This window comes from Ciconia boyciana, chromosome 1 (assembly GCF_034638445.1).
Source record: "Ciconia boyciana chromosome 1, ASM3463844v1, whole genome shotgun sequence".
NCBI classification, from domain to species: Eukaryota; Metazoa; Chordata; class Aves; order Ciconiiformes; family Ciconiidae; genus Ciconia; species Ciconia boyciana.
The window spans coordinates 54,241,035-54,268,850 of NC_132934.1; the positions used below are offsets into that span (position 1 = coordinate 54,241,035).

Sequence of the window (27,816 nt, forward strand, 5' to 3'; positions counted from 1 at the left end):
CACATCCTAATCTTACCACAGCAGGTTAGGGCGTCAGTCTCTCTGGCCCAATTACTCTTTAATTACTTATACAATGAGTAACAGCTTCCAGATGTCCTGCTGAGGAAGAGCAACGAAACTTATTCTGTACCCCTACCAATTAGGCTATTGGGCTATTGATTATCTGAGATGGTTGCCCTGATTTGCTTTTGGCTTTTGACCACATGAAAGATGAGAAACACTCCCAACAAAGCTTCAGTCAAAACCAGCACCTTCCCACACAGTGCAATGAACTGCTGTTGTCCAGCAAAAATACACGTTGTCAAAAAAACATGACCCACTTTGTCACAGGAAGGATATAAGCAGCCTCCTGGCCAGACCCACAGCTTGTGCTGCTCAGAGCTCCATGCTCGGTGTCACTTGTTTGCACTCTTTCAGGTATTATGTTGCTCAAACCATTCAAACAATAACATGCATTTAAAGTATTAACTACACAGGATTAACAGAGTTTTGATTCTGCTTCTTTATCATTTTTTACATAATGTAAACACAGCAAGTGATAGCATGTATTGTAAAACAAATCATGTTTCTTTACTGAAACACAAGCAGCTATGAGGAAATGCATGTCACTGGTTTCAGGTGGCATCCTGGATTCTTTTTACAGGAGTGTTAAGCAAATTGGCTTTCAAATGTCATCATGACTGATATGGCAAGAAAGGCTGGATCCTCCCATTCGCATGTTTCCATCTTAGGAATCAGCAGCAAAGCTGTACGATGCCCATGTCCTAAATCACAGTAAGTGCACCTGGAGAACAAGGCTAAATGTTTTTCTTATGAATTTTTCACACACAAAATCAAATTAGCTCCATGGAACACGGTGAGCTTGTGCTGTGTAGCAGAGACAGAACTGCGGGTGTTCACTTTTTCTCATTGCTACAATAGATATTTAAATGTCTTCCAAACTCAGAGAGCATATTTCATTGTTTTCTTGTAGCACCTTGTCCCATCTCCATCGGGTCTTATGGAGTCTCATCTCACTGGCTCTGTGACTCTGTTCTTGTGAGATCCACTGGCATCAGTGAGATTTGGTGTTTAATAGCAGGAAGCGTAAGATTCACATCTCTCCAGCACCCTCAAGTTAAAAAGGCCATGAACCTACCTAAACAAACCCCAGACTGCCCTATGGGGTCCAAATGGTTCCTTCCTTGTGCTGGTATTGGGCTCATTTCCATCACTGGACACCTCTGTGAGGTGTTACTGGAAGTGTCTGTATTTCTTGGAAGGACAGTCCCTCCCTGCTCCTTTTCACATGGATGGGCCACAGCATTGGGAGATCGGTGGGGTGGGTTTCCCTCTAAAGATAAGAAATAAATATATCAAGCCCTGCACTTGGAGACATGCTGCCCACCTCTCTGAACTAAGTTGTGGAAATACACTTTGAGGAGGTTCTCCTGCTTGTAGGCAAATGTGGGCATGGGCAAAAGCAACTGGAAGTGGGGTAGGAGAGCACTGGAGGCGCAGTGAACACTGCTCGGCAGTGCTGCAAGACCCTTTGCAATTTTCCCTGGCAGCCTGGGAGCTCTCGTACTTCCAGTGGTTCCTTGCTTGAGTGTGCAGTTTCCAACTGAGTGGGGCTCAGCTGTACCTACACCAGCTGAGCTGAGTTTGCAGATGAAGAGCAGTTCATGCTCAACAGTACTCCTGTGTAGTGCCGGGACTGGGTTCGGAAGTCTGAGCTCTGTTCTCTTCTGCTTACACAGGGAAAGGGTTGGAAACCTTGCCAGAGAATAGCTGGCCATTGGTAAAAAACAAACAAACAAAACCATTTCAAAACAAAATCAGCAAAACCTAATTTTTGGCCTTTTTTGTACTCAGTTTGGCCTTTTCTGAGAACAGTGTTATGATTTGTCATTTTGAAAAACTCTGTTTATTTTTGTTTGGATAATTTGCTTAGGAAATTATGGGCGTGGGATCATGCTCTGTGTGTATACATACATGTATGCATGTGGAAGGTGTTTGCCCTCTATCCAATAACCATTAAACACTGTCACCAAATTTACAGAGGGGTAGAGGCCTCAGAGATATTAAGGTGTTACCAGTTTCATTAAAGTAGATGGGCAAAAAAAAGAGGGATCCCGTAAATGTTCTTGTTGAAAGGAAGACTGCAGCAGGAGCTAAACCTCTATTAGATAACAGTGAAACCATATGAGAGACAGACCTTAAAAACACCCAGCTGCAGGCATAGCTTCTCATCTTCTTAAATACACAGGCCAACCAACACTAAGACACAGAGCTAGGGAGATCCAGATTCCATTTACTCCTCTGTTCATGGAGCTACCTGTTACATTTTCTTTTGCTCATCGTTATTAGGAATAATATGTCAAAACTAATTATTGAATCCTAATTAGACAGTTTGATTTTTCTCACAATGCAATGCTTCAAGTCAAAATGCACTTCTTTTAATTCTGGAAGATTTTGATTCCGGCAAAATTAATAAAACCGCAACTGCTTCCTGCACAGCATCACTTGCCATCTTGAAAAGCCTGCTCGGATTTTGGTGTAATGGAAGTTCATTGCTGATGGTGTTTTATATTTCTGAAGATCAGTTAGTGTTTGGCTCCACCCTAGCCTCTCCTGCTTGCTGTGCTTCTCCAGACACTGCTGTTTTGAATTGCTGGGCTTGGTATAGCTAGTTACTTGACTACCATCATCATTGACTTTGCTTCCCCTGGTTTAATGCTACTTTAGACAAATCTTCCACAGTGTTATTTAGTGATGTTCTTAGCTGTCTGTTTAATTATTTTTTTTGTGTCAGTTCTCCTTCTGTTAATAGTCTTTGGACATGACAGAATGACCCTGCAAGGGTATTCAGAAGAGTAGTATCATCATCAATATTCCTTGTGAAATTTGGATGAGTTCTTTAGAAATAGTCATATGGCACCTGTATTTTGAGCACTAGGATTTTCTTGTACAGAGATGACCTGCAACTGTCACCTCTTTATTTCCAAGAACATCACTAGAGTACATTTCCAAGCATACTTTTATAAACTTCTTTCCAGCTAGTTGAAGTTGCTGTGCCCAAAGCACAGAACGGTATGTTTAGAAGCCCCTTTTGCACAGACTGTGTGCTGCCTGGGCAACAGCAAGAACGTGATGCAATTTGCAAGTGTCTTATGCCTTAAAACACCACCATAAACACAAGTTAAATATTTCAAGAAGCATAGTTCCCCAATTTTATGTCTGTAGCACTTCCAGTCCTCATCCTATCCAAATCCTAAATTTGCAGGGGCATAGGTTTGCAAAAAGTCTTTGCTTAAGACCCCAGTCATGGGAAGTCTTTCAGGGTAACAACTTGTTTGCTTGAAGTGCTTGTCCTCTCACGCTTAGCTTGTTTGGGACACAAAGAGAGATGGAGTGATTTTCAGAGGAAGAGATCAATGGGGGGAAAAGAGCCAGAGAGATGCATAAAAATCACAGGAATAAATCACATTGCTATTGACATTTTGAATGAAACCTCCTTGGTTATTTGTTTTTCCTATTCTTACATTCCACAGAAATTTGAATGAATGAATGCAATTTGCAAGCAAAATGATTTAAACATGACTGCTTAGTGGTCCTGAGAAGAAAACTTCAGATTGTGTAATGCCCTAATACCAACACACCTTTTAAAATCAATAGTCAGTGCCTCAGGATTGAAGGAAGTACTTAAGTTAGCCTTGAATGCTGAACATTTAAATCTGAATGATTTGGAGCCTATAATTTATTTGCTGGAGAATTCTGCTCTTCCATTTAAAAGAACAAATTTCAAACTATTTAAGGAATGTCCACACAATGGGATGTGGCATGCATAATTATTTGCTCAAAAGAATAATTAGTATGGGAATAAAATTGTGGTACAGATTCCACTTCTTTAACTGAAGAGGATAAATAAGTTACATGCTTGAACTTTATTCTCACGGCTTTGGGATCTTTTGTTTATTTAAGGTGTTCAATTTTTCATCAACAGAATTACAATTCAACTAGTTTGCTTACTTGCAGTTAATGTATGAGAAAGGGCTGTCAAATGTTCACCAGAATGATCAATGAAAATTTTTTTTCTTAGTAGATTTTTTCTGAATGTCTTTATTTTATTTCTGTTGTTTTCAATTTTTCCACTACCTGCCATCCAAACTATCTCTGTTCACATGTTCTAGTTGGTGTTATTTTGAGATGAGTTTACTTTAGGTCCACAGTGTAGGGACTTCAGTTATGCAGCCTGGCTCCCTACATTTCTTCTCTAACTGAAGGAGAAAGACAGGCTCTTCAGAAAGAAACTTTGCTGCTTTGATATGCTCCCTGGAGGAGCCTGTCTCTCCATTATCTACAGAGGAAGCCTCTGGAAATGAGCCTGCTAACTTTAGCCCTTAAAAATACTCTGAAAAATGTTCCCTGCAACTGCCCCAGTGCCCTAGGTAGCTCTTCTTTTTGATTATTTTAGTTTATTCTTCCATTCATTCTAGACATTCCAGAGTGTCTATCACCAGTTTTGACATCTCCCTTGTTATCTACCTCCATCCTTCTTTGTAATTCCTACTGATAAATCTCTTGTGCTCCCTCACTCCTTTCATCCCCCTGACTCCTTACATTAAAAAATTTTCTTTTTCTCCTCCCTCCCACATTTCTTCTGCCTGAATCCCTTCTTTTTTGGACCCCCAGTCCCAAGAGGCATTTCCCCCCAAACTGCTGTTTGCTATTCAGTTCGTTCTTCCATTTTTTGAGTGTCTCTATGAGCTGACTGCGTTGCCTCTCTTTTAAACCCCTTTTTGATCCTCTCCAGTCCTATTTCTGCTCTCTGTCAAGGCTGCCTACACTGGAGATCACACATATGCATATATTGCTTGGAAATGTTTGAAGGCAGTTACGCATACTTGCACCAGCTCTATATGTTTAACTGGTTTGCTTGTCAGACATCCTCAAAGCTACATTCATCACCAAATGGAGATAAGAAAGGAGGTTTTCCCTCAGGTCTGTCTGCAGCTGCTGGCTTTGGTTTGGTTTGTTTCTTCTGTTTTCCTCTGTAACATGGGACTCATCGCACCTATTTCCGATGTTATCTGGACATTTCAAATAGCAAATCCCTGTTTTTTCAGAGAGCGGAAACACTTCCAGCATCTTTGGTCTCTCCCAGTATGCTGCTGGGACACACCATAGTTTTTGTGGCCTCTTGGACTGCAGTCTTACGGCTGTTGCAGGATGCTGGGGAGTGGTGGGTGATGTGTGGTGGGTGGGGGACAGTGAGCATGCGTTATGTGGATTTTCACGACCAAACTCCATGGGAGGGGGACTTTGCCATCCAGGCGCACTGGGACTCTTACAGTGAGTGTCTATATTACTGTAGTGTATTGGTATCCAGCGTTAGCATGCATTCAAATAGGCTATTGAGTGGCTTTTGATGAAAATGTGGATTGTGGGCTAAGGCAAAGGGGAAGAAATAATAACTTTAACATGCATTTCTGAAGATGCAAAAAAGAGTGGTGCAGATCCAGCATCATAAAGCCCCCACAGCTCCTACACAGTCAGGTTAATACCTATAATGGAAATGCCATGTGATAGTGTTAGCAATTTGCAAACTCAGTGAATGCCGTGATGCACAAGGAAGCACAGAGGTGGAAATGGCAGTCAAGGAGAAGCACTTTGGCTGCAGCCAATTTTAAGGGAATCCATCTCTTGGCACAGCAGATGGCCTGTATCTGTAGAGCAGCATTAGCTGATCACCATTTTAAGGGGGCTCATTTCATCTCACTTCAAAACAGGCACTGGTGGAGCACCTGTTAACTCATCTATGTGGCACCCTGCAAGTACTCATCTTCTTTCACTGGCTATGAACGCCAGGTGAAATATAGCCCTCCGTGCAGCAGGTGGCTACAGCCAGAGAGGTGAACTGCACCCTTGTGGTAAGTGCCTGTACAAGCAACGAGGACTTCACCTGCTTCAGTGTCTTTTTTTTTTCCCTTACTTGGAGGTTGATGCTCATTTCTGTTTTCTGTGTTTCTGAAGTGTCAGTCTCCACCTGGATATCTTTTGCACAGGGATCTATTATTTCAGTATGTTTGTTGTATCAGTTGTTTTAATGGCTCCTATTTGATCTAATCATAATTTAGACCCACAAGTCAGTATTAGAAGCAGCAGCAGGGTCCAAAACCTTATTTGAGTTTTGTGGAAAGAAAGGACCGCCCTGTTTCCTTCCTTGGTGTTATCAACATCTCTACAGTCAGAGCATCGATAAAATTTTGCATCCCTTCCTCCAGAGAAAATTGTTTTCCAAGCAAAGTGCAATTGTATCTCCTCGTAAGGTTTTTACCACAGACAGGGACTCATTGACTAGCAGAAACTTGGGGTGCTAGGAGTTAAGAATACACATCTGAGGTGTCCCTAAAGGTCCTACTGCAGTATGACTAGGGACATTGTCTGGAAGCGGAACTGATTCTGGTGGCAAATCCTTCTTCTTCAGGTAACACCAAGTTTTGGAAACCAAATAATCTAGTCATGGGGGTTTTTTTCTGGTTTATATAGACCAATGCTGGAACTTTCACATGAACATCTATGATTTAGCAGCCAGTACCAACAGCTGATGACACAGTGGAAGTGGCAAGAAGGGCTGCTTTGTCTCTTGATATTGTATAAGTTCTTCCATTTTTCTAAGCTACCCACAAATATTTCATCAAGCAGTAGACAGCAAAATTAGACTGCTTCATAACAGTCTCAGCTTAAGGGTATGTATCAGTTTAAATGTTTTTTCCCTAAAGGGCTCTGCAGTGCTGAGATTATTAGACATTTTCTTGAGAGTTTCAGCTTTTGTACACTATCCCTCTTGGATTTATGAGGCCAGGAATGGTTAACTGAGGTATTGTCTCTGTTGGAATCTGAGAGCAAAGTTAGAGCTGCATGAATATTAGGACAGCTCAAGCTTCAAATAAGAACAAAAAATTGCAAATTAATTAGCCAAAACCTGAAATCTAGGTACCTAAATTTTGGATCTATCTTGTATGAACCAGATGGATACAGAGACGTGAAGAATAGTATCAACTGCTTTGTATGTTACCTTCTATTCAATGGCAGGAACATCCCATTCCTTTCAGTAACAAAATGCTGAGCCTGGCCTTATTTGCCCCTGAATGTCATGCACAACTGACTTTTCAAGTTTGAAGGCAGAAACTGTTTGAGAAAGGAGATATCCTTGACCCCATCTTTCTATGATTTCATTTTTTCTACTCACAATTAGCTTCTCAACATCACTGTGAGAAATTGTTGTCTTGGATTATTGATTTAGTATTTCCTCAGTGGTCTTTTACAGATAAAGGGACCAATAAAGACAGAGCAAAAGAGGACAAAAAAGAGAAAGAAAATTGTATATGGGAGATGGCAATGATTTTGAGGGAAGCATTCCCTTGTGCGCACCTGTTTCTAAGAGATTTTTACCATTTTCCATCTTCCCTTTTTTGGAAGGTTTAACTTTACCTTAAAACTCACAGTTGATCCCTCAGCCCCAATTCATCATCTTACGCTGTCATTTCAAGCTTCCAAACAAACAAGAGGGATTTGGGGTGGGGTGGAAGGAGAGATTTGGGAGCATAGCTTCAGATTCACTGCTAAAGACTTTATGCTTTGTTCCTGGACATGCCAAACAGCCTGGTTTCGGGACAGTTGTCAGAAATCTGAGACTGTAATCAGACATTTAATAGTCCCAGACAGCTGACAGACAGCCTGAAATCCAGATAGTTTCTGTAAAATCCAGATGCCCCTTGTTCTAGTGGTGAGGGCAAAATGCATGAGAGAATTCACATCCCTTTTGGGGCACAAGACTCCATCCTCCCTGTTCGTTTTCCTTTCTGCACCCCCTGCTTCCTCTGTGGGTCCTCCTCCTGGTGCCTCTGTTACTGTTGCTTTCAACAAGGCTGAAGCCAGTTCTGCTACTGCTGTTGCGGCAGAGAAATGGGATGAAGAACAGCAGTAGCAGTCACCACTGCAATCCCTTCCTGTCTCAGGGACATCTGTATAAATGCTGTCTGTGCAGAAATCAGACCCTTTTTCTTTCCAAGACAAATTAAACTCTACAACTTTCTTCCCCACCTCGAAAAAAAACGTGTGGCTTCCTACTGAGCAGAAACCTTGGAATAGTACTAGTTGGCATGAACCAAAATTGTGCCAGGGATTGTGTTAATGATTAATTGGTGTGGATGATCCCTGTGCTCTGGCACTACTCAGTTTACTTCTAGAGATGAAGCTAGCACAGCCCACCTGCTCCAGCTCTGCAGCAGGACCCTGTCTTGCAATAGAGGAGCCACTTGGCCTAGATGTCTCGAGGGGCTGAATCAGGTTGTCAGTGCCTCTTTCTGTGAGGGAAGTCCCAAAGTTCAGGATGTTTCAGGTATGAATGCTCACACACACACCCCCGCACCCCTGCAAATAGCTGCAGAAATCTGGGATCTATATTCCAGCTTCTTGCCCAAAACTCTCTGATCTGCAAACCTAAGGGCAGGTGAAATTCTCCCCAGGACTCAGCTAGCATTGACCTGGAGTTGCATTATTTGCAGAATCTCTGTGCTTCAGGCATATTAGAAAAAATGTGGCCAAACAGTTCCACCAGTTTGCAGAACAGGATTCCAGTATCTTGTCTGCTTTGTTTTCAAAAATGCAAGTGCTCTTGACAACATCCTACATAATCTTATGGGGTTTTCTCCCACAAGGCAAGGCAAAATGCCAGCTAAAAGCTGAGGAGGAAACTGGCAGTGAAAATATGTCATTGTGTTTCAAAGGGCTGTTCTTACTTTCCAGACAAATGAAAAAAAAACAAACCTGTTTGCTTCAGTTGAAAGAGTACACCAAAGACATCATGCACTTGTATAATCCACCTTCAAATCCATGCTAGCTTCCCCATCGATGAGGATTTTGGAGAGTTCCTGTGATGCAGCAAGGTTCCAGCCATGTGCACCTAGCCTATGCACCCCCGAGTTGTTCTGTGAGGTGACTCGAAACAGGCAAAGAGAAGGGCTTCTGGGTTCACAACCAAGGCAGTGTTAGCAATTTGCAAAATCATGTCAAGACTCCAGTTACTTATTTAGTGTCTTTAATATTGACTGAGGAACCCACCTTTGGGCATCCAAGCTTGGAAGTTGTTTGGCTAAATTCACGGGTGTTTCTGTTAATCTATTTGTCTATTGTATTTCATTTTGAAAAGCAAGATGGTCTCACAATGAAATTCCCTATGTGAACTCCTTTCCTGGCACATCTCCACCACGCCCATATGAATATAGTAGAAAAATGAAAATTGGATCTTACACCTGTGCACCTATGCAATCTACAACACCCTGAGGTTAAAAACAGGCTGTCCTGAAGTCTGGCTGCTCATTGGCTTGTACCAGATAGCATGCCCTTTAAGTTCGACACTCAGTGTCGTACAGGCTTCAGGAGTATGTGTTGTGCTTGTGATCAATACACATAAAAATATGCTGGAAGTAGAGCAACTCTGCAATAATTTGAATACTGCATACTTTTGTAGTTATTGAGCCATGCCATGGCATTCACGGGGTCAGTTGCAGATATGCACATACAATGGGGTTGTCTAGCCTCTCTGAGACTACCAATTCTAAGGCACAATTCATTTTATTCTAACACCGATGTTTCAAGTACAAGAATGTGCCTAGATCTGCAGTGAATATAAAAGGACTGCTCAGAGGCAGACGTGCATGGTAAACATTGCAGGTTATGTGTGATGAATTCTGCCCTGTGAGACCATCCTGGGTTAAATATTGAGGTATTTTACCCAAATTACTATTATTAGGCTAAATTGACAATGCTCGTTAAAAAAAAACCCAAACAACAAAACCAAACAAAACCAAAAAAACCCAACTGGACAGTGTAACACTGACTCAAGGTAAGACACACTTCCAGAGGACAAGCCTGCCTTGCCCCTACAAAGACGTGCTCTGGCTCTTGCTGAGTCCAGGAAATAAATTTCAGGCAGGAGGACTAAAAAGCCCAGGAATGGAGAACACATAGGAATCTTAGACCTACCCCTGAAGTGCTGATGGATTACTGTCAGGGACAGGTGGATGTAGCCCACAGCAAGTGTTTAAAGAAATCAGATCTGCATAGGTGACTACTTTGATAGACCTGCACATGCTGTTTTACAATGGTTTCCTCTACGTGCCTCTACAGGTATTACTACCAATAAACCATCACTCTTCAGAAGGCCATCTGCTTGCCATTAGCATGGATTTCTGAAGGAGACTTGCTGACAGCTGGGCCCACCGGATAATCATAGGGTGTTGGAGCTGGGGCCTGCCCAGAGGTGGGGGAGCCACATCTCTTCCTGGAGAAGTAAATGAATAAGGCCTGAGGCATTAGTAGAAAGGATATTGTTAACATAGCTGTAACTCATACAGAAGTGGGGAAGGGACCTTCTGGGTCACTGAACCTTCCCAGCTGAAGTGCCAGACCTACTGTCACGGCCATACTGGTATCGATACCTGAGTTACTACCCTGAGGCTCACTCAGATGTATCTCCAAGCACTGTATTCAGTGCTGGCTGAAATGCAGTCCATCAGCAGTTCTTGTGGGCAGAAGCTCTCATGAACATCAGCAGCTGCAGGGCTAGCCTGTCTCACTCTTCTGAGAGGTTGCCAGCTTACAAACATAAAGAAGCATTTGTAACCTTTTAAAAACTTCCTCTAATGTATTTTATTTTTTGCTGGTCACTCCTCTTTTGCAACAGGCAGAGCACACCTAAGCTCTTCTCCCCGTTGCTTTCCATGAATGTTAGATTTCCCTCATTCCCTTGGATGATTTTGGAGCGCATGCATCCCAGGAAGTTCCACAACTCTACAAGATGCTATTCATAATGGAAGAAAGACCTTGTGGACTGTTTTTCACAAGTTCACAAGATGTAGGAGACATATTAGGTAGATTTACTAACCATGTCTGGAGAGGTATTTGTGCTCTTAAACAGTTGCATATTGGTGCCTAAGCTCTTTTGCAGATCTAGACCTCTCCACATGCTTTTAGCTGCACTTTCTCATGGAGATATCCAGGCTTGAAAACACTTAAGCCAACCTTTTTGAACTCAAGTGCCTAAATTAGGCATTCTCTTCCCACTTAATGCAAATGCCAGAAGTCCTTTCTATTCCAGCAGCAAAAGAGCAAGCTTTAAAGCGAACAGCTGTCTCTGTAGTTCTCTGACTTCGCAGGTGCTGGAGCGAGCACGTTCCCCTGCCTATCCAGATGGCTATCGTGTTAATGGCTTATGCCTGCCCGTGGGCAGCTTTTCTGGATGCTCCTGGCAGTGTTTAACCTGTTGGGTCTGTTCAAAGTAGCGGGTCCCTACGTGCTCCTAATAGTGAACTTCAGCCATGCTCAAATCCAACCTTGTGTCTTGCCATCCGAATAACCGGCAAACCTGGTTTCTGAGAATGGCCTTGAGCTGCCTGTAACAGGCAGGACAGGCAGGCTAGGGAGGGACAAAACTGCCAAGCCTTGTAAGCTGCAACCCAAAATGGTCATGTGGTTCTGGGCTGCTCGTACTGCACCTGCCCAAACCAAAGCTTCATCCAGCTTCTGTTCACCTCCCGTCTCCCCGGTGCACGTTCTCTACCTCCTGCAATTGCAGCCACAGGCAGAAGCTCCCGCAGGCCCTGCTACTGCTGTGAGCACAGTGGCAAACGACCATCAGCCCACAGTCATTTGCTCTTATGCAAGGCTGGCTTTAGTTTGCGTGTACTTTGTCTGGGATGAGCTTTTTTTTGAGGTCTGGACAAAAGCCTGCACTAAAATCGGGGCTGTAGTAGCTGGGCAGTGGCCGTTTCAGGCCGAGCCACCGACGCTGCGCTGAGGGCTGCACTCTCCCGCTCTCCCACAGAACGTCTTCTCCCTGGTACCGATCTCTCTTCCTCAGGCACCGCTGGGGCCTCCCTCCGCTACCGGGCTGCCCCAGCCCTCCGCGCTACACCAGAGCGCAGAGACGAGGGCGGAGGCGGGCTGCTCTGCCCAGAGTCCTCGAGGAAACACCGCTCACCGCCAAGGTAAGACGGGGAGAAATGTCGGCCCCGTCTTGCCCCAGCTTCTGGCAGGGGGTGCCACTCAGCAGGGCCTCCCGGCAGCTGCTGCCCGCCCCTTCCGCCGGCGGGCCCGCCTCCTCCTCCCGGCAGCCCGCGGCCGGTATGGCGGCGTCCGGCGCGTAGGGCCGCACGTGTGGGTATCGGTGTGGGGTCGCGCTGCGCTGCGCCGCGCCGCGGGGCCCGGGCCGCTCCCCCGCCGCCATGAAGAGCAAGTCCTCAGCCCACAAGTCGGGGAACACGCACCGGGTGAGCGCCTGCCTGGCCGCGCCGGGTGTCCGCGGCTGGTGGCCGGGGGAAGGGTCTTCAGGTTTTCGTCGTCGGTGTTAGTTTAATGGTAGTGCCCGGCTCCCGAAGTGGTGCTGGAGGAGGAGGTGTGAGGGCGGGTGGTGTGACAGGGCCGCGGGCAGCCGCGCCGCGTCGCGTCTCGGCAGCGCTGTGAGGGGGTCCTGGCCGAGACACCCGCGCCGAAGTGCGGCTTCTCCCCCTTTCCCCAGCACTCAGGGACACCTCCGTGAGCCGAGTCACCGCCCGTGTCACGCAGCAGTCACGCCACAGCCTTAATGTAGAAAACTGGCATAATTTAATTAAAAAATAATATCCAATGGGGGTGTTAACCTAGGCGTTGTTTCAGGAAAGGCAGGAGCCGGGCAGTCTGGTGAAATCCGGGTAGGTTTCTCTGCATCTTTTTCACGTGTTGTGGAGACATGTGGGGTGCGAGCCTTGGTTGAGCAGAGCAAGGGGGGAGAAGGTCGGTCCTGCTCGTGGGCATTTTAAGCATTTTTTTGCCTTAAAATTCTGGTTGGACTGTTTATGGATCGACAGGTACTATTTGGCAGCCCGTCTTTATAAAGTGGGGTTTTTTGTTTGCAGTGCGTGTGCTATTGAGAGGGACTTAGAAGGGCCGTTCTCAGAACAGAGCAAGAAACATGTATGTCCTTTTATTTTACAGTTTCTTACCTTTTCGGAGCGCTTAAGCAATGTTAATATCGATATTATTCATCGGATTGACAGAACTGGAAGCTACGCTGAGGTGAGAACATAAATTACGATCATTTTCTCAAATTACATCACAAGTAGATAGGCTCCATGAAAGATTCACTTAAGAAATTTATTTGGGAGGGAATTGGAAAGAAGCTCCTGAAAAAGCTGCCTTTCCTGGCGCCTCATTTCGTGCTTTGTTCCCCTTTACTTTTTGACGTGCCTCACAGTGTTGCCATAGAGACTCTTTGACAGCGTCACTCTGATGGCTTCCATGTGGCTGGTGGGCCCCTGGGTGTTTCCGAGCATGGAGGATGCTGCTGTGGCAGTCAGCAGTCCTAGGTCCAGACCTGCAAAGACTTACAGGTGCTGAGTAGTTGCAATACTTGCAGCATGTATATAGAGTGTGTGTGTGTCTTTATAGATCACAAAGAAGGGTCGTCCATATGTGTCCTGTAGATCATCATTGTGACTATAGTGCTTTGCCGGTTATTACCTCCTGACCTGCTGGATTGTTGTTCTGAACTTCCCACTCAATAGCTGTGAGGATGCCAAAAGAAAACCCAAAGCATTTGTGCTGGGTGGGCTATGGGTCTGCATCTTAGATTATCAAGGCCAGTCAACAGAGGTCTAAAAACCAATTATGTAAACAAGTCCCGTCACCAGAAAGCATTTTCAAATGTGTTTTGGATATAGAAAGAAAAGTCTTGTTTTCAGGGAAATTCCATAGCACTTTCTGAAATTAAGTCATCAAGATTTCTTGAAATATTCTTAAAATATTTAAGGCACTTGATAGTTTTCTTCATTTGAATCTCTCATCTTTGCAGGCTAAGTTCATTAGGGTTGATAGCTATTGTTTTGTCTTTGTTTTGACAGGAGGTTGAAACCTACTTTTTTGAAGGACTACGGAAATGGAGGGAACTGAACCTCACTCAGCATTTTGGTATGTCATTTTCATTCACGTTTCCTGCTTTCCTTAAACTGTTAAAATACATTTCTTCTGCATCCAGAGCCCAATGGGAGATTTTCTATTGACTAGTTTTTGGATTGGGCTCTGGAGAGCTATTATTCTTTAACATCCTACATGTTTACCAGGAACTGGACTATTTTTCAGGGTTTCTCTTTTGTGCTTTGAACAGTGCAATTCTACAGTGAAGTGGCCAACAAATGCCAGTCCTTCAACCAGCTGGTCTATTACCAGAGTGCCATTGTGCAGAGCTTGAAAACACATTTGCAAGTCGCAGGCAGTCTTGCTTATCAGCCCCTATTAGAGTAAGTATATGGTGACAAAATGTCGTCAGAAGCCTTGATGATATTACAAGTAAGCATGAGTCCTGTTGTGAGTGTTCTTTTTCTTTATTGTACCTGAGGAAAATACAGCAATGAGATGCCCAAAGTGGTCGTATTTCCCTGATAGAACTCTATGGTTCTAAGTCTTCAAAAAAAATAACTATGACAAGGCAAGCAAGTTAGCCTGAGTGCTTACTGAGTGTCAGACAGAATATTAATGTGCTTTGATGTTAATTATTTAAGTCCTGTTTACTGTTATCTGCTTGATTTTTTAAAAATCTTAAGATTCTTGCCATCCACAGCTGCCTAATAGGTGACATTTAAATAAAAGTGAGAAGTAAAGATGATGCTGTCTTCCTTTCCAAAGAGACTGTGCTGGATTATGCAATGTTTTACTAGGTTTTTATTGGTTTGTTTTTGAAATGCACTAACACTGGTGTGTTTTCTGAAACACAGTCTAGTGGTACAGCTGGCTCGAGATCTTCAGGCTGATTTCTATCCTCACTTTCATGACTTTTTCCTGGCCATCACCAAGTTACTGGATACACAGGACACAGAGCTGCTGGAATGGGCTTTTACCTCTCTTTCCTATCTCTACAAATACTTGTGGAGATTGATGGTGAAGGACATACACAACATATACAGGTAAAAGCCGTTTTTAGTGTCTGTCTTGATCGGCAGTTATTAGATGCTATAGAAATGTAAATGCCACATGAATACATGGCTTAATGCTTCAGTATACTTGTTAGCATGCTTTCCCTGCTTCCTGAGAGACTCTGAGCCTTGTTATCGTACACAGCTCCTTTGAGGTCCTACTGACTTTCATGGGCCACTGTATTGGAGGGGGGATGTGGGCTGGGCTGCAGATTTGGGCCTTCAGTCCCCTTTTCTCCTGTGGGGATAGGAGAGGAAGCATCCACCTCAGCTGGGTAAACAAAGCTCAGAAAGACATTGGATTGTCAGAGTTGTCTTGGAAACCTGTGCCCAAGTCTAAATTCAACAGAGGTCTTGAGTATCTGTCAAGTACCTCAGTCATAGTTTTATCATTTCTGTCTTTCCCAATTGCAGACACCTAGACTAACAACACTGAATGGATTCCTTTGAGTCTTTAATTGTTCCTTTCCCAGCATTTTCCCCTTTATGTTTTTCCCTTCTTCCTGTCTGTTTAGTGAGAGAGCAGATGAGGTATGCACAGTTTTGTGTGCTTTGAAACTCCTTGCCACAGGATGCTGTGGATGTGGAAGGTTGGCATAGGTTCAAAGGGAAACCGGCCAACTTGGAAGGAGTTACCAAATGCATAGGAGCCACCTCTGGCTTGGGGAGTCCCTGAGCTGCAGGTGGTTGAAGGCTGATTTTGTATGTGCTTGCCCTGTTTTTAAACCTTTCCCAGGAGTATGCTTCTGGCTGCTGCTGTAGACTGAATGCTGGGCTGGATGGACTTGTGGCCTGACCCAGTATGACTGCTTGTTCAGTCTTCCATTGCTGGGGTAGCAGGTCTCTTCTTTTTGTCATAGCCAGTAGGTCCATGTTGCTTCGTTCTAATTTCAATTTGGAACAGATGGAACAAAAGAGGGGTTACATATTTCCTCCCCAACCCAGCAAAAGCCGTCGGGCATATTGAAAAAGCATCTGCTTGGCTGTGAATCTGAGGCACAAGTCGCTCTGCACTGAACATGTGCTGAGCCACCTGGAACTGTTACTGATACTTACCAGAGAACTGCAAATATTTATCACCTCTGTAAATTGTATCTTTAGAAACTTTTAAGTGCACAGGAGAGCCTGTTGGCTCAACTGAAATACAAATCTGGCTTATTAAATCAACTTTGGTTTCACTTACTGCTGCTGAATATTTAAGTTGAAAATCTTGATGCTGCAGTTGAACCTGTGTGGATCCAGAGATTTTGGAGGTATTTCTGAGTGCGGCTTAATTTGCCCTGCGTTGTCATTTGACCTTCTTTCCAAAACTCTGTTCTTTATCCAGGGAGAATGGGAAGGACTCAAATAGAGAAAGGTATTTGCCCTCTCTAGGAGGACAGATTCTTAGTGTTTCTAAGAAGTGGCAATGTAAACTGAAAACATAAGTTTTCAAAACAATTGGTGGCAATTCTTGCATTGCCTTTAAGACAGTGGATTATGTTGTGTCTTTGTAGCCTTTACAGCACCCTGCTGGCTCACCACAAACTTCACATCAGAAACTTTGCTGCTGAAAGTTTTGTCTTTCTAATGAGAAAGGTAAGTGAGGTGTTTGTACTTTGACGCTATCTCCATTCTGTGGTGGCTCTTGGATTCAATGTGTAATATTAGGTTTTCTCCAAAGAAAGGTTAACAAGGCCTGAACTGGCATTCAGCATGTCCTGAGTTGTCATTCTTAGTGAGTGTTTTACTGAGAATGTCATGCACTTCACATTAGCAGTGGCAAATAGAAGCCTTAGCACTCTCTTAAAAGAGCAGTTAAACCAAATATCTGTGGTTGATTTGTCTAAAATGACTAGAAACGCTAAGGTAATCTTGCAAAAGGAAGGCTTTAATTTGTGAATGCACATTTGCTTGCTGGCTTTTTCACTAATGCATCAAGGCCTTTGTAGAACTGAAATTCTTTTTGCGCGTCTGAAAAATCAGAGTATATAACATTTCCAGGCAGATCAATCAAGATCAGACAGCAGCCTTTCATGGAGTGAGGAAAGGGAGTTGTTGTGGTAGTTGTTGGGTTTTATTTAGTCAAAATATACAAAAGCCAGGATTCCTGAGACTGGCTAGCAAATTTGGGTATCCTCATTTTTGTCCTAAGTTGAAAGACCTTAATAAAGCACATTTTTGATTGGTTGTTTTCAGAAATTGCTGAACTTCAAGTCAAATCGTCAGAAATGGAGAGTTTTAAAATCTTGGGCCAGAAATCCTTGCAGTATTCCCAAGTGTGGTTATAGTTTTGGATGACTGGATTCTGTGTTCAGCTGATACACGTCTCTTTCCACACGAATGCAGCGGCCTTTGTGTTTCAGTTGAGACCAGTTTGGTGGTGCATTTATGCACATGTTTAACTCTAAAATCATAATAATCAAAACAGCGTATTTCAGCTGCAGTGACCTCAGTAGACCTGTGTACATCCTGGGGGGGCGAGGCTGTAGTGACTGAGTAGCTGATCGTTTTTCTCCTTTCAGTTTCTTTGTGTGGTTGCAGAAATAATGAGTTTGAACTATTGTGGGAAGGCAGGACTAGGAGAGTAATGTGGTGCTGTGGAGCCCTTTAATTGCCTCTGTCCATCTGGCAGCTCTGAATAGATGATAACTTTTTTTTTTCTCCTTATGTTTTGTAGGTTTCTGATAAAAATGCAATCTTCAATTTAATGCTCCGTGACCTGGGGGAGCACCCTGAGAAGGTGGAAGGTGTAGGACAGCTACTTTTTGAGATGTGCAAGGGTGTTCGAAACATGTTTCACTCTTGTGCAGAGATGGTAAAGACAAGAAAAGATTGCTGATTTAAATGTTTCTGTAACTGAGCCTTAGGCAGTGCTCAGTGAAACCATTGAGTGTTGTCTTGTTCACCTCAGTGGATCCTTGGTGACAAGCATGCTGTTCATTACTTAATAGGATCTGAAAGCCACCTTCTAAGAATATTCTTTGAGATAGGAATGTTGGTTTTAGTAATTCCTATGCAGTATTCCTATGTATTAAAATAGTACTGCTTGCTGATACTTCAGATTTTAAGTGATAGCCTTTTTCTTTTTTTTTCTTCCCTGTAGTCATTCTAGAAAGAATTGAGATCACTGGAATATTTTAGCAGTATATTGCACTAACTAATTTTAGGATTGCTAGATTATTTTCAAAGTATAAGGACATGATGTGCTCTTTTCCTGTGCAGACTATGAAGTTAATTCTGTTAAAGCTGGGGCCTATTACTGAAGAAGAAATTGAACTACCATGGGTAACTGTAGGAGAAGCCTTTGAGCAGATGATCAGATCAGCTGTAGTGCATATCCATAAGGAGTATTTTGACATTGTCTTCAAGTGCTTGGAGGTACACTGATTTTTTTTTTTTTTTTTTAATTTTTTTTTATTCATGAGAGACTGAAAAATAATGTGCACTTATGAAAAGTATTTGTGTTTTATTGGACCAGAACTGGGTTTTTTTCTGCTTTGGAAACATTAAATACAGTGTCATGTGCATGGGAAAAATCCTACCTTTCTTTTGTAAGTTCAGTGACCCCGGTGGCTGTGCTGTGCTGTGAGAAGGGAACTGCTGTGTGCGAGACATGGAGCTCAGTTCCACGTCTGGGCAAGGAGGTTTTGTAGGATCTGCCTTTGCAGAGACAGACATCACAGTCTCCTTGCTGGGGTGGGAATGCTAGGGCTTGCTTCATATTGCTGAACTAGGTACACTGGCTGTTCCAAGACCACTTTGTGACAGTAAAAGGGAAGCGCTTTTTTTTTCCCCATGTTGCTGCTTGGGGAAGTTACACTCTGAGGTTTGAAGGAGCACAGCTGAGTGCCGTGGGCTGTGTGCCTGTGTTGGGTCAGGGTGACGTAGAGTGATGAGCAAGGGTCTGGCAAGTCATTTTTACTTACCTGATCAACATTTAGATGTTTTTTACTAGTGATTGGGATATGCTAAGAGGGATCAAAACCTCTTGCCACTGACAGCTGTGCCAGTTGTGCTCCTCAGAGGGGTGAAATGGGAAACTGGAGGCAATGGTACACGTGAACTTTAGGGTAGTCCTTCCAGCATGGGTAAATGGTCCTATTTGTTCCTTCTTGGAACTCCTTCCCTGTGACTATCCATAGTTTCCCAGAAAATGCCATCCTGTTCCTTCTACCTCACCCAGTATGATAGCAGTTAATGCCCGACTGTCATTAGCTACAGAATATTTTGCCCCTAGAGGTTTTGTATCCTTGGGATCTGAGTCACTCAGCATCTGCAGCTGTGATGAAATCTTGGAAACTGGTGACATAATTCCCTTTATTTTTAATGGGGCTTGTTTTTTACCCTGGGAACCAGTGGGTGAGTGGGGTTTGTTGAGCTCAGTATCATGCTCAGGAGGAAATATTCACATAGTCTATGATAGCTCTCTAAATTGGGTTCAATTTACAAGGTCAAGGATGAGAGTTTATATTTTCTGGACAGAAACGGACACTGATGGGACTGATCCAGAGCAGCTCCATTTTCTGTGTAATGTAGATGAGAGGAGTAACATCTCAGCATCTACATTAGCATAATGATGCGTAAAGTGTAAAAGTACTTAAGTTATGATAATTCCAGTGGAAGCTGGGTGCTTCCATACCATTTTGGGTCTGGGACCAAGTATTTCTTTCTCTTCCTTTCTTGTGTTGTATGTGGTGTGTTGGCCTTTCAGGAGACCCTCATCTTGGGAGGTATTTGTGTTTCTGTCCAAGGAATCTAGGATGTGTGTTCTTATATAATGGGAATCACATAGTGTTTCTGCAAGGTTTAGTTTGTTGAACATGAACGAGACAGTCAGCAGTAGTTTGGGCGGATGAGACGTTGATTCTTTAGAATGCCTTTCAAATAGTAAGTGAAACAGGGTCTGATCATTTCTGTGAAACATTTTGCTTCCCTCTTTTATTTAAACAGGAGTCGCTCTTAGACTTGCAGAGGAAAATAACTAAGGCCAACTGCTGTATGGCTTCAGAGCAGATGGAAAGGATTCTGCAAGCTTATCTGATCCTAGTGGAACATGCAAATGGATCCAAAATCTCACTGCCTGAAGACGTCTGTCAGGTAGGTCAGACCATCACTTTGGCTGATGTACCAGAGAAGTATCAATTGAATATGGAAGAGGTGTGGTCAGCTGAAGCACTCGTACACATTTCTGATTCATCAGTGGGCTTAGGATTTGAGTTGAGTGAAGAGGCAATTATTCCGAGTATCACTACCTCTCTGATCCTGTGAGAATTTACCTCTATACTGTAATGCTGGTGTAGTCCTCCTTTAAAGGAGCAAGGGGGAAAGCAGGCTGCTGCTGCTAGAGACCATGCTGAACTGTAGTTCCTGCCACTGTGGAGGAGACCTAGACCCCCATATCAATGGTAGAGCAGTTCTACCAGATTCACATACGTTTGACTCTCTTGGGTTCAAATGTAGGTATAGTTCCTTCAAACTTTGACGGGACTATTAGGATTCATTTGTGTGGGCTGAAACTTAGAACATCATGCCCTCCTGCTCCAGGGACTGTCCAGGTCATTCAGACCAGACAATCACTATCTTCATAGACAAATATCAGTTCTCTCTCTTTCATTTCAGATTTTAATAAAAATGTTACAAACACCAGATCTCTCGTCATCTTGCTGCAAGACCCTGATGAACACCATTTCTGCATTCCTGCTGGCTGAGAATGTTTTCTTGCCTGATTCTTTGACCAAGGAAGCTATTGAGAAGGTAACAAAGCAGAAGCTTACTGCAGAAATCCCAGAGTTCAAGTTCCCTACAGCAGGCTGATTTCACGACATTCCACTTCAGGCTGGGAAACAGACTATAAGATTCCCTTTAGCCTTTTTGCACAGATAAGGGAGAAGCTGCCCAGGCCTTAAGTAATGTCTGCTGTGGTCTTGGGACTCCTGGACAGTTTTACACAGACTGTCAGTGTAGCGATGCTGCTGTGGCAGACATCTTTGCAATGAAAAACAGGCCCTGATTCAAACACATACAGCCTCTGTAGAGAAAGGAGGGAGAACAAAGAAGGAGCGTGTTCTGGTTTAGATTATAAAACAGGTCAGTGAGTTGGACTTGGTGAAAAAAATACATTTTTCACTAAGCTGCCAAGCATTTAGTGAGCATGGGTTAGCTTTGTGAACAAGGTTCAGGCAAGTGCAGTTTGATTTAGATAGTACAGAGGGAGGCATATTTCAGTACTACCATTGCTCCTGAAGCATTGACAGGATTAACTGCATACATTCCTGTCAAGTGCAGTGTTGCAAAGATCAATAGGAGATGCTACTGTGGAGTCTGATTCTTCAGTTTTCCTGTTACAGCACGTGATAATTTTGCAATTTACAGCATAGACCATAGTTGTAATGTTCATTTAAAAATATATTTGGAAAAAAAACGTATGTGTTCTGATTTGCAATGGGAAAACAAGGCTTTTGCAGTTGTTTAAAAAAGATGAGATTTCATCTGGTCTTCAGTGTTGGCTTGTGGTGGATTAAGATTGATTCTGCCTGTAGCATGAGCCCAGTTTTGCTCAGGAGGTGTGATCCTTCAAACATTTGAGGATATTTATGCGGGCTTCTGTTAAAATGGAATAGGGTTAAAGCTGTCCTTATCTTCTGAATGGTCTGGGAAAGGGAGGTCTGAGTGTGTATTTCTGTGTTGCACATCTCAGCATTGAGGAGCACTGATCCTGGGTACTTCAAAGGACTGTTTCTGTTTTGGGTCCTTCAGAAGCACAGAGGCTTGCTCTGCCCATGAGGAGGTAAACTTTCTGCAACCTGCTACACAGGAAAAATGCTGAGGTGAAAGATCTTTTGGGCCTAAGCCTTTTCCTAACGGTGTGTCTATGCTGCAGCCCTAGAATTTTCAGCTTCCATTTTCCACATCACAGTAAAGAGATACCTAAGCTGTCTTTGCACAGAGCCAGCTTGGATCCAGCACGGTTTGTTAAAAAGGGCTGTGCCGTTCTGTACCTGAACCATCACTGGTAACAGTATTGCTGTGTGTGCCTGAACTGACAAGTGCTGCTAGTCATGAACAGAGAGCCAGGCTGGGTGTCTCAGAGTTCAAAGCATGGTTGATTCATAAACCAGAAAAAATGTCCCATGGATAATAGAGAGTTGACTATGAAATGTCTCTTGTTATTGTGTTCCTGTCAACCTTTCATTTGCATCTTGCAGGTATTTGCAAGTGGATTTGAACGGCGCTTTCTTTTGGACTTCTCTGAAGCTATGTTCACAATGAAGCAGTTTGAGAGGGTAGGTGGAAGCTTTTGTGCATTTTTATTTTTGTTGCCAAAGGAAACAACTGGGAAATCCATTATATATTTACCTGCCTTGTATGCTGAAGCATTTTTGTGTATTGACATGATGTTTATTTAAACTTCTGGCGTGATCTGGTAAGAATGAAAGAGGTTACTTATGCCATTGTATTGAAGGTTGGTAATGGTGCTCAGGGTTGGAGAAGGTGACAGGTATCTCTGCTCACAAAAAGAAGCATGTCTGTTGGGAATTAAAGGGGTGGGCTTGTTATGGATGGGATGAAGAGAAGGAGTTCTGGAGAAGGTAAGTGGAAATGAAGAATAAGGGATGTCTGATAGGTCAGGCCTGGAACTGGTGATCTGGGAGGAATCAAATTAATTAAATGGAGTGGGAGGTTAAAGTCAAGTCAGGGATCTGGAATGTCCTGATGAGAATAGATTTGGGGCAGACTGAGTTTTTACATCAAATCACTGCCCCTGCTGGGATGCAGTGATGCTGCTGAGGATGTCTATGTGCTGGTGACTTGGGCCACCAAGACTGATAAGTCTGGTGCTTTGCTGGCTCATTTGTGAGTGTTTGGATTCCTCTGTGGCTGGTGTCGTGTGGTTGTGGGGGTTGTGGGGTTTTTTTGTGGATTTGATCATGGTTAAGGAGACTTACCAATCCTTGACTTTTTTTTTTTTTTTTTTTTTTTTTTCCCCTTCAGCATTTTCTTCCCTGCTTTCTGGAGTATGTAGAGCATTGCTTCTCTGGGACAGATTCCCTCACAAAGGATGAGGCTATGGCAATTCTGGCTAAACTCATTCTGGTGAAAGCAGAGCCTCCTACCATTGGTTCAATGGCATTTGAAAAGTATCCTCTCGTTTTCACTGAATCATCTGTCAGGTGAGACTTCTCAAGTTTAGCAAACACTAGATGTGTCTGCATGGCTGCCTGAAGGCAGTGCAGAGCTACATAAAAGTTGCCCCCCAGTATTTGCCAGAGTTGTGTAAATGGCAACATTGCTGGCAGATTTGCAAACCAAGTGATATGGTAGGATCCCATTTTTCTTTCTGAGATTATTTGAGAAGAGATACTGCTCTGGAAGGGTTGTCATTGATATAAAAAGACTAGTGAGTGTTGCGGTAGGTGTGTGATGGGGATTTGTTACACCAGGATGCATGATGCATCCTTGGGCAGTTAATCTTTGTAGTGAGTGCTGCAGTCCAGGTTCTCATCATTACTCACCTCCTGCCTGTGACCCATCTTTCTTCCGTGTATGCATACGTCTTGTCCAGGAGCTTTCTTGGCAGCAGTACTATAGTATTACCATAGAGCACAGCTGGGTACCAAAGGGCATGTAATTAATCCAGATACAGCACTGTACTGGCACAGCTTGACTGCTACTAGTTGCAAAGCTAGCTTGGTTGCAATGAAGTGGTTGCTTTCCCCCTGGGGCCTCTTTGGAAAGATTTGGGGTAACCACTGTCAAGCACAGAATGACTGTTGCTAATCTACTGATAACAATTGTTCTAATCACTCTAGCTCAGATAATTCAAAACTTTCACCTGCAGAGTGGTGACTTGTATTGCCTTTTATGTAAGGTTTTTTCTTTCCTAAAAGCAATCCACTCTGTGGGTTTTTCCTATTTTTATTTAGTAGAGTGGAGGTATTGTCACCGAAATCGGGAATCAAACTCCTTAACACCAATGTAGTATTAAGAAGCAGGCATTCTTTATTACGGCGCCGGATGCACAGGGGATCGTTCTACCTAGCGTGCATACCGCAGGTTACATCAGCCGAAACTTATGTTGTCCAGTTACATACATATGCATCACATTTCCCAGAATGATAATGCATATTCATTCTATTTCTTGGAACTAATTATCATATTTGCGTGGTCATTACGCATGCGTCCTTGAGCTCCGAGGGGCTTCCGTGGGGATCTCTGGTGGTCCTTGGTGGTCATACAGGTGTGTCCTTTAGTTGACCCCTTCTTCTGGACATGCGCAATCCCACCTTGCTTATGTAACTTGCTCCCCTTCTTCATGGTGCATGGTCCCTAACAATGATTTGGCACCCTTAACACAAACCAATTATTCTAACCACCCTTGACTCTTTGTCAAGATGGGCTGGGGCTGTACTGGGAACATAGCAGCATGTCCGTACTACTCCTTGTCCAATTGTCTTTGGGCATAGTAGCATATCCATAGCCATAGTGTACAAACACAATATTAAAGCATTGTCTAACCTGCTCCTATCTCTATGTTGCTTAGTTACAAAAGAACGAACTAATAATTTTGGTTACATCTGGTTACGTTTCCCCCCTTTGGAAGTTTTGAAATAATCATCTTTTCAATACTTCCACTCTTAATCTTTCATAACTCAACATAAGCAGGTGGCTTCTCTCCCGGCATTGGTGTACGATGCTTCATCGCTGATTTCTGTGTCAACATTTTCTTTAAACATTGATAAACCAAACAAATCACCAAAACAACTGTAATCAAAATGATTAGTGTCTGTAACAACTCAGTTATCCATCCTTTAAGAGGAAATCCAAAATGTTCCAAAATGTGGCGTAACCAATTTGTTTGCATTTCACTCCTTAAACCTTGAGTCTGCTGTGCCACCCTCTTCATATCATCTATTTGTTCATTCAAAGCAGCTGTAACATTTGGGATGTGCACACAGCAATCATGATTTCTGTAAATCCACAATCATCACTTCAATTCCCCCATGTGTTTCTCTCTTTTTTCCCTCTATTATTTTATCATTATTTGTGGGGTAACTATGACTTGTCTGGTGGATGTTACCCACCTCACTTTCTACTACTCTCAACTGTTCTGCCAATAATCTATCCAATTTACCATAATTTGGTTGCGGGGTTGGAAGTTTTACCTGTTTTACTGGTACCAGGGCAAGGATGCTTTGCTCCACTGCCTCTCTAGCAGTTTTATCAGCCAATCGGTTGCCCACATTTACCACGGTTTGTCCAAATTGATGTGCTTTACAATGCATTACCACTACTTCCTTGGGCTGCTGGATGTCCTGGAGGAGTTGAAGAATTTCTTCCTGAGCTGACAACAGTCCTCTTTCCTTCCAGATAGCTCCATGTGTGTGAATCTGCTTTCTCTGCTGGTGTATTCATAGGGAGAGCTTCAGCTTTCATCACTTGGTTGGTGGTGACCACTGCATACCCCGCCATCCGTTTTCCATCTCGGACAAAGCTGCTTCCATCCATAAACAGCTCCAAATCAGGATTAGGCAATGGTTCGTCCTTCAGGTCCTGTCTGCTAGAATATACCTGTTCAATAGTTTGCAAACAATCACGGTGTAAAGACTCACCCATTTCCGAGCTCAAAAACATTGCTGGGGTCGCTGCTGTTGTAGTTTTAAGTTCCACATCATCCTGTTCCAAGAGAGTGACCTGGTATTTAAGCATGCGGCCTGGGGACTGCCATTGCCCCCCTTTTTGCTCCGAGACAGAAGTTACCATATGTGGGACATAAACCGTAATTTTCTGCCCCATGGTTAATTTCCTTGCTTCTTGGATTAAGAGTACAGTTGCTGCCACAGCTCGCAAACATCCAGGCCATCCCTTGCTGACATTATCCAATTGCTTAGAAAAATACCCAATGGCCCGTTTCCAAGTTCCTAATTTTTGAGTCAACACACCCAAAGCAAGATGTTATCGCTCATGTACAAACAATTCAAAAGGCTTTGCTAAATCTGAGAGTCCTATCACAGTTGCAGACATCAAAGCCTTCAGATTTTTAAAAGCTGTCCAACACTCAGGTGTCCACAACAGGTAATTCTCCTGGGATCCTTTCAAAGCTGCATAATTGAGGATCCACAATCGACACCACCCGACCATACCCAAAAATGTCCGCAATTCCCGTATCGTTCTGGGTTCTAGAACTTGACAAATTGCTTCCTTTCTGCCTGCTCCCAATCTTCTTTGTCCTTGCAAAATTTCAAAGCCTAAATATATCACAGTGTCTTTCCCAATCTGGGCCTTGCTTTTTGATACTCGGTATCCTGCTTGTCCCAAAAAATTCAACAAGCTGATGGTCACTTGTAAACAGTCTTCCCGTGCCTCTGCTGCTATCAAGAAGTCATCTACATACTGCAATATTATTCCTTCTGAATTTTCTTTTTTTCCATACTTCCAATTCCTTTGCCAATTGATTACCAAATATTGTAGGACTATTTTTGAACCCTTGAGGTAGCACCATCCAGGTGAGTTGTGTCTTGCATCCAGTGGTGGGGCTTTCCCATTCAAAGGCAAATATGCCTGGCTATCTTTGTCTAGAGGCGTGCAGAAGAAAGCATCCTTGAGATCAAGTACAGTAAACCACTTATGTTTTTCTTTTAAGGATGTCAGCAAAGTATATGTGTTAGCTACTACTGGGTGAACGTCTTAAACAATCTGATTTATGGCTCTTAAATCTTGAACTGACCTATATTCCTTGCCATTCTGCTTTTTCACTAGCAATATCAGGGTATTATATTCTGATTCACACTCTATCAATAATGCATAATTCAAACATTTTGCTATTAATTCTTCCAACCCCTTTCTAGCTTCCCACTTGATAGGATACTGTTTTGTCTTACCGGTTTAGTTCCAGATTTTAGAACAACTTTTACTGGTTCCGCCAATTTAGACCGACCTGGAATTCCACTAGCCCATACCAAGGGTGTTACTGCATCCTCTACTTCTGCAGGAATTTCTTCCTTCGGTCTTGGTGTGTTCTGTAACATAAAAATTCTCGCTTCCACAGCTTTTGATTCAGGTATTAACAGGTGAGTCTCCCCATTTTTAAAAATTATTTTGTGCATTCAATTTACTCAATATATCTCTTCCTAACAAAGATGATGGACATTCTGGCATATACAAAAATTGATGAGTTACCCATTGCTTTCCCAATTTGAATTTCAGAGGTTGTAAAAACCGCCGATTTTCTTCCACCCTGCTCCCCCAACAACACTTATAGTTTTATGACTAAACCCCCCTTTGCATATATTTAATACCGAATATGTTACCCCTGTATCAACTAAAAATTCTGCTTCATCATTCCTCAGCTTTAATGTTAACCAGGTGTTCAGCTGGAGTTGACTCCCCTGGTCTCCTTCAGTCCTCATCATTCAGAGTCATCAACTTAATTGCCTGTAGCGAAAGATCCAATTCTCTTACTTTGGGACATTCCCTTTTCCAATGCTACAGGCAGAGCAACATCATCTTAAACTCTTATTCCTTCCCTGTTTTTTTCCAAAGTCAATACCATAAAATTTTACCGGATAATCCCACACTGTTTTTGCCACTCCAGATGATTTCTCAAAGCAAAAATAAATACCTCATAAGCTATTTCATCTCATTTACCTTCCCTTTTGCAAAATAACATTAATTGCAAGATGGTATTATATTGCGATGGACTATTCTTTGCCCATTTCTCCCCACCTTCCAAAGTATACATTGGCCACCAATGATTGCAATATTCAATTAATTGTTTCTGAGTCAAAGGATCACCCCCCAGATCTTTCCAGTGTTTTAAAATACATCCCAAAGGTGTTCTTTG

General features: G+C 43.1%; 1 protein-coding gene across 2 annotated transcripts in view; it reads left to right on the forward strand.

Moving 5' to 3' along the window:
* The first annotated feature begins 12,157 nt into the window (after positions 1-12,157).
* Positions 12,158-27,816, forward strand: part of UTP20 (UTP20 small subunit processome component) — a 69,665-nt gene continuing 54,006 nt past the window's right edge. The window contains exons 1-12 of one of the 2 annotated variants that reach the window (XM_072866427.1): positions 12,158-12,317; positions 13,021-13,101; positions 13,926-13,992; positions 14,189-14,321; positions 14,796-14,984; positions 16,490-16,571; positions 17,653-17,790; positions 18,198-18,353; positions 19,926-20,072; positions 20,595-20,729; positions 22,181-22,258; positions 22,968-23,146. In XM_072866427.1, the coding sequence (XP_072722528.1) occupies positions 12,273-12,317; positions 13,021-13,101; positions 13,926-13,992; positions 14,189-14,321; positions 14,796-14,984; positions 16,490-16,571; positions 17,653-17,790; positions 18,198-18,353; positions 19,926-20,072; positions 20,595-20,729; positions 22,181-22,258; positions 22,968-23,146 (1,430 nt within the window). In that variant the 5' untranslated portion in view covers positions 12,158-12,272. Of the gene's footprint in view, positions 12,318-13,020; positions 13,102-13,925; positions 13,993-14,188; positions 14,322-14,795; positions 14,985-16,489; positions 16,572-17,652; positions 17,791-18,197; positions 18,354-19,925; positions 20,073-20,594; positions 20,730-22,180; positions 22,259-22,967; positions 23,147-27,816 lie in introns of those variants that run through there. The other variant, XM_072866435.1, reaches the window with a different exon arrangement.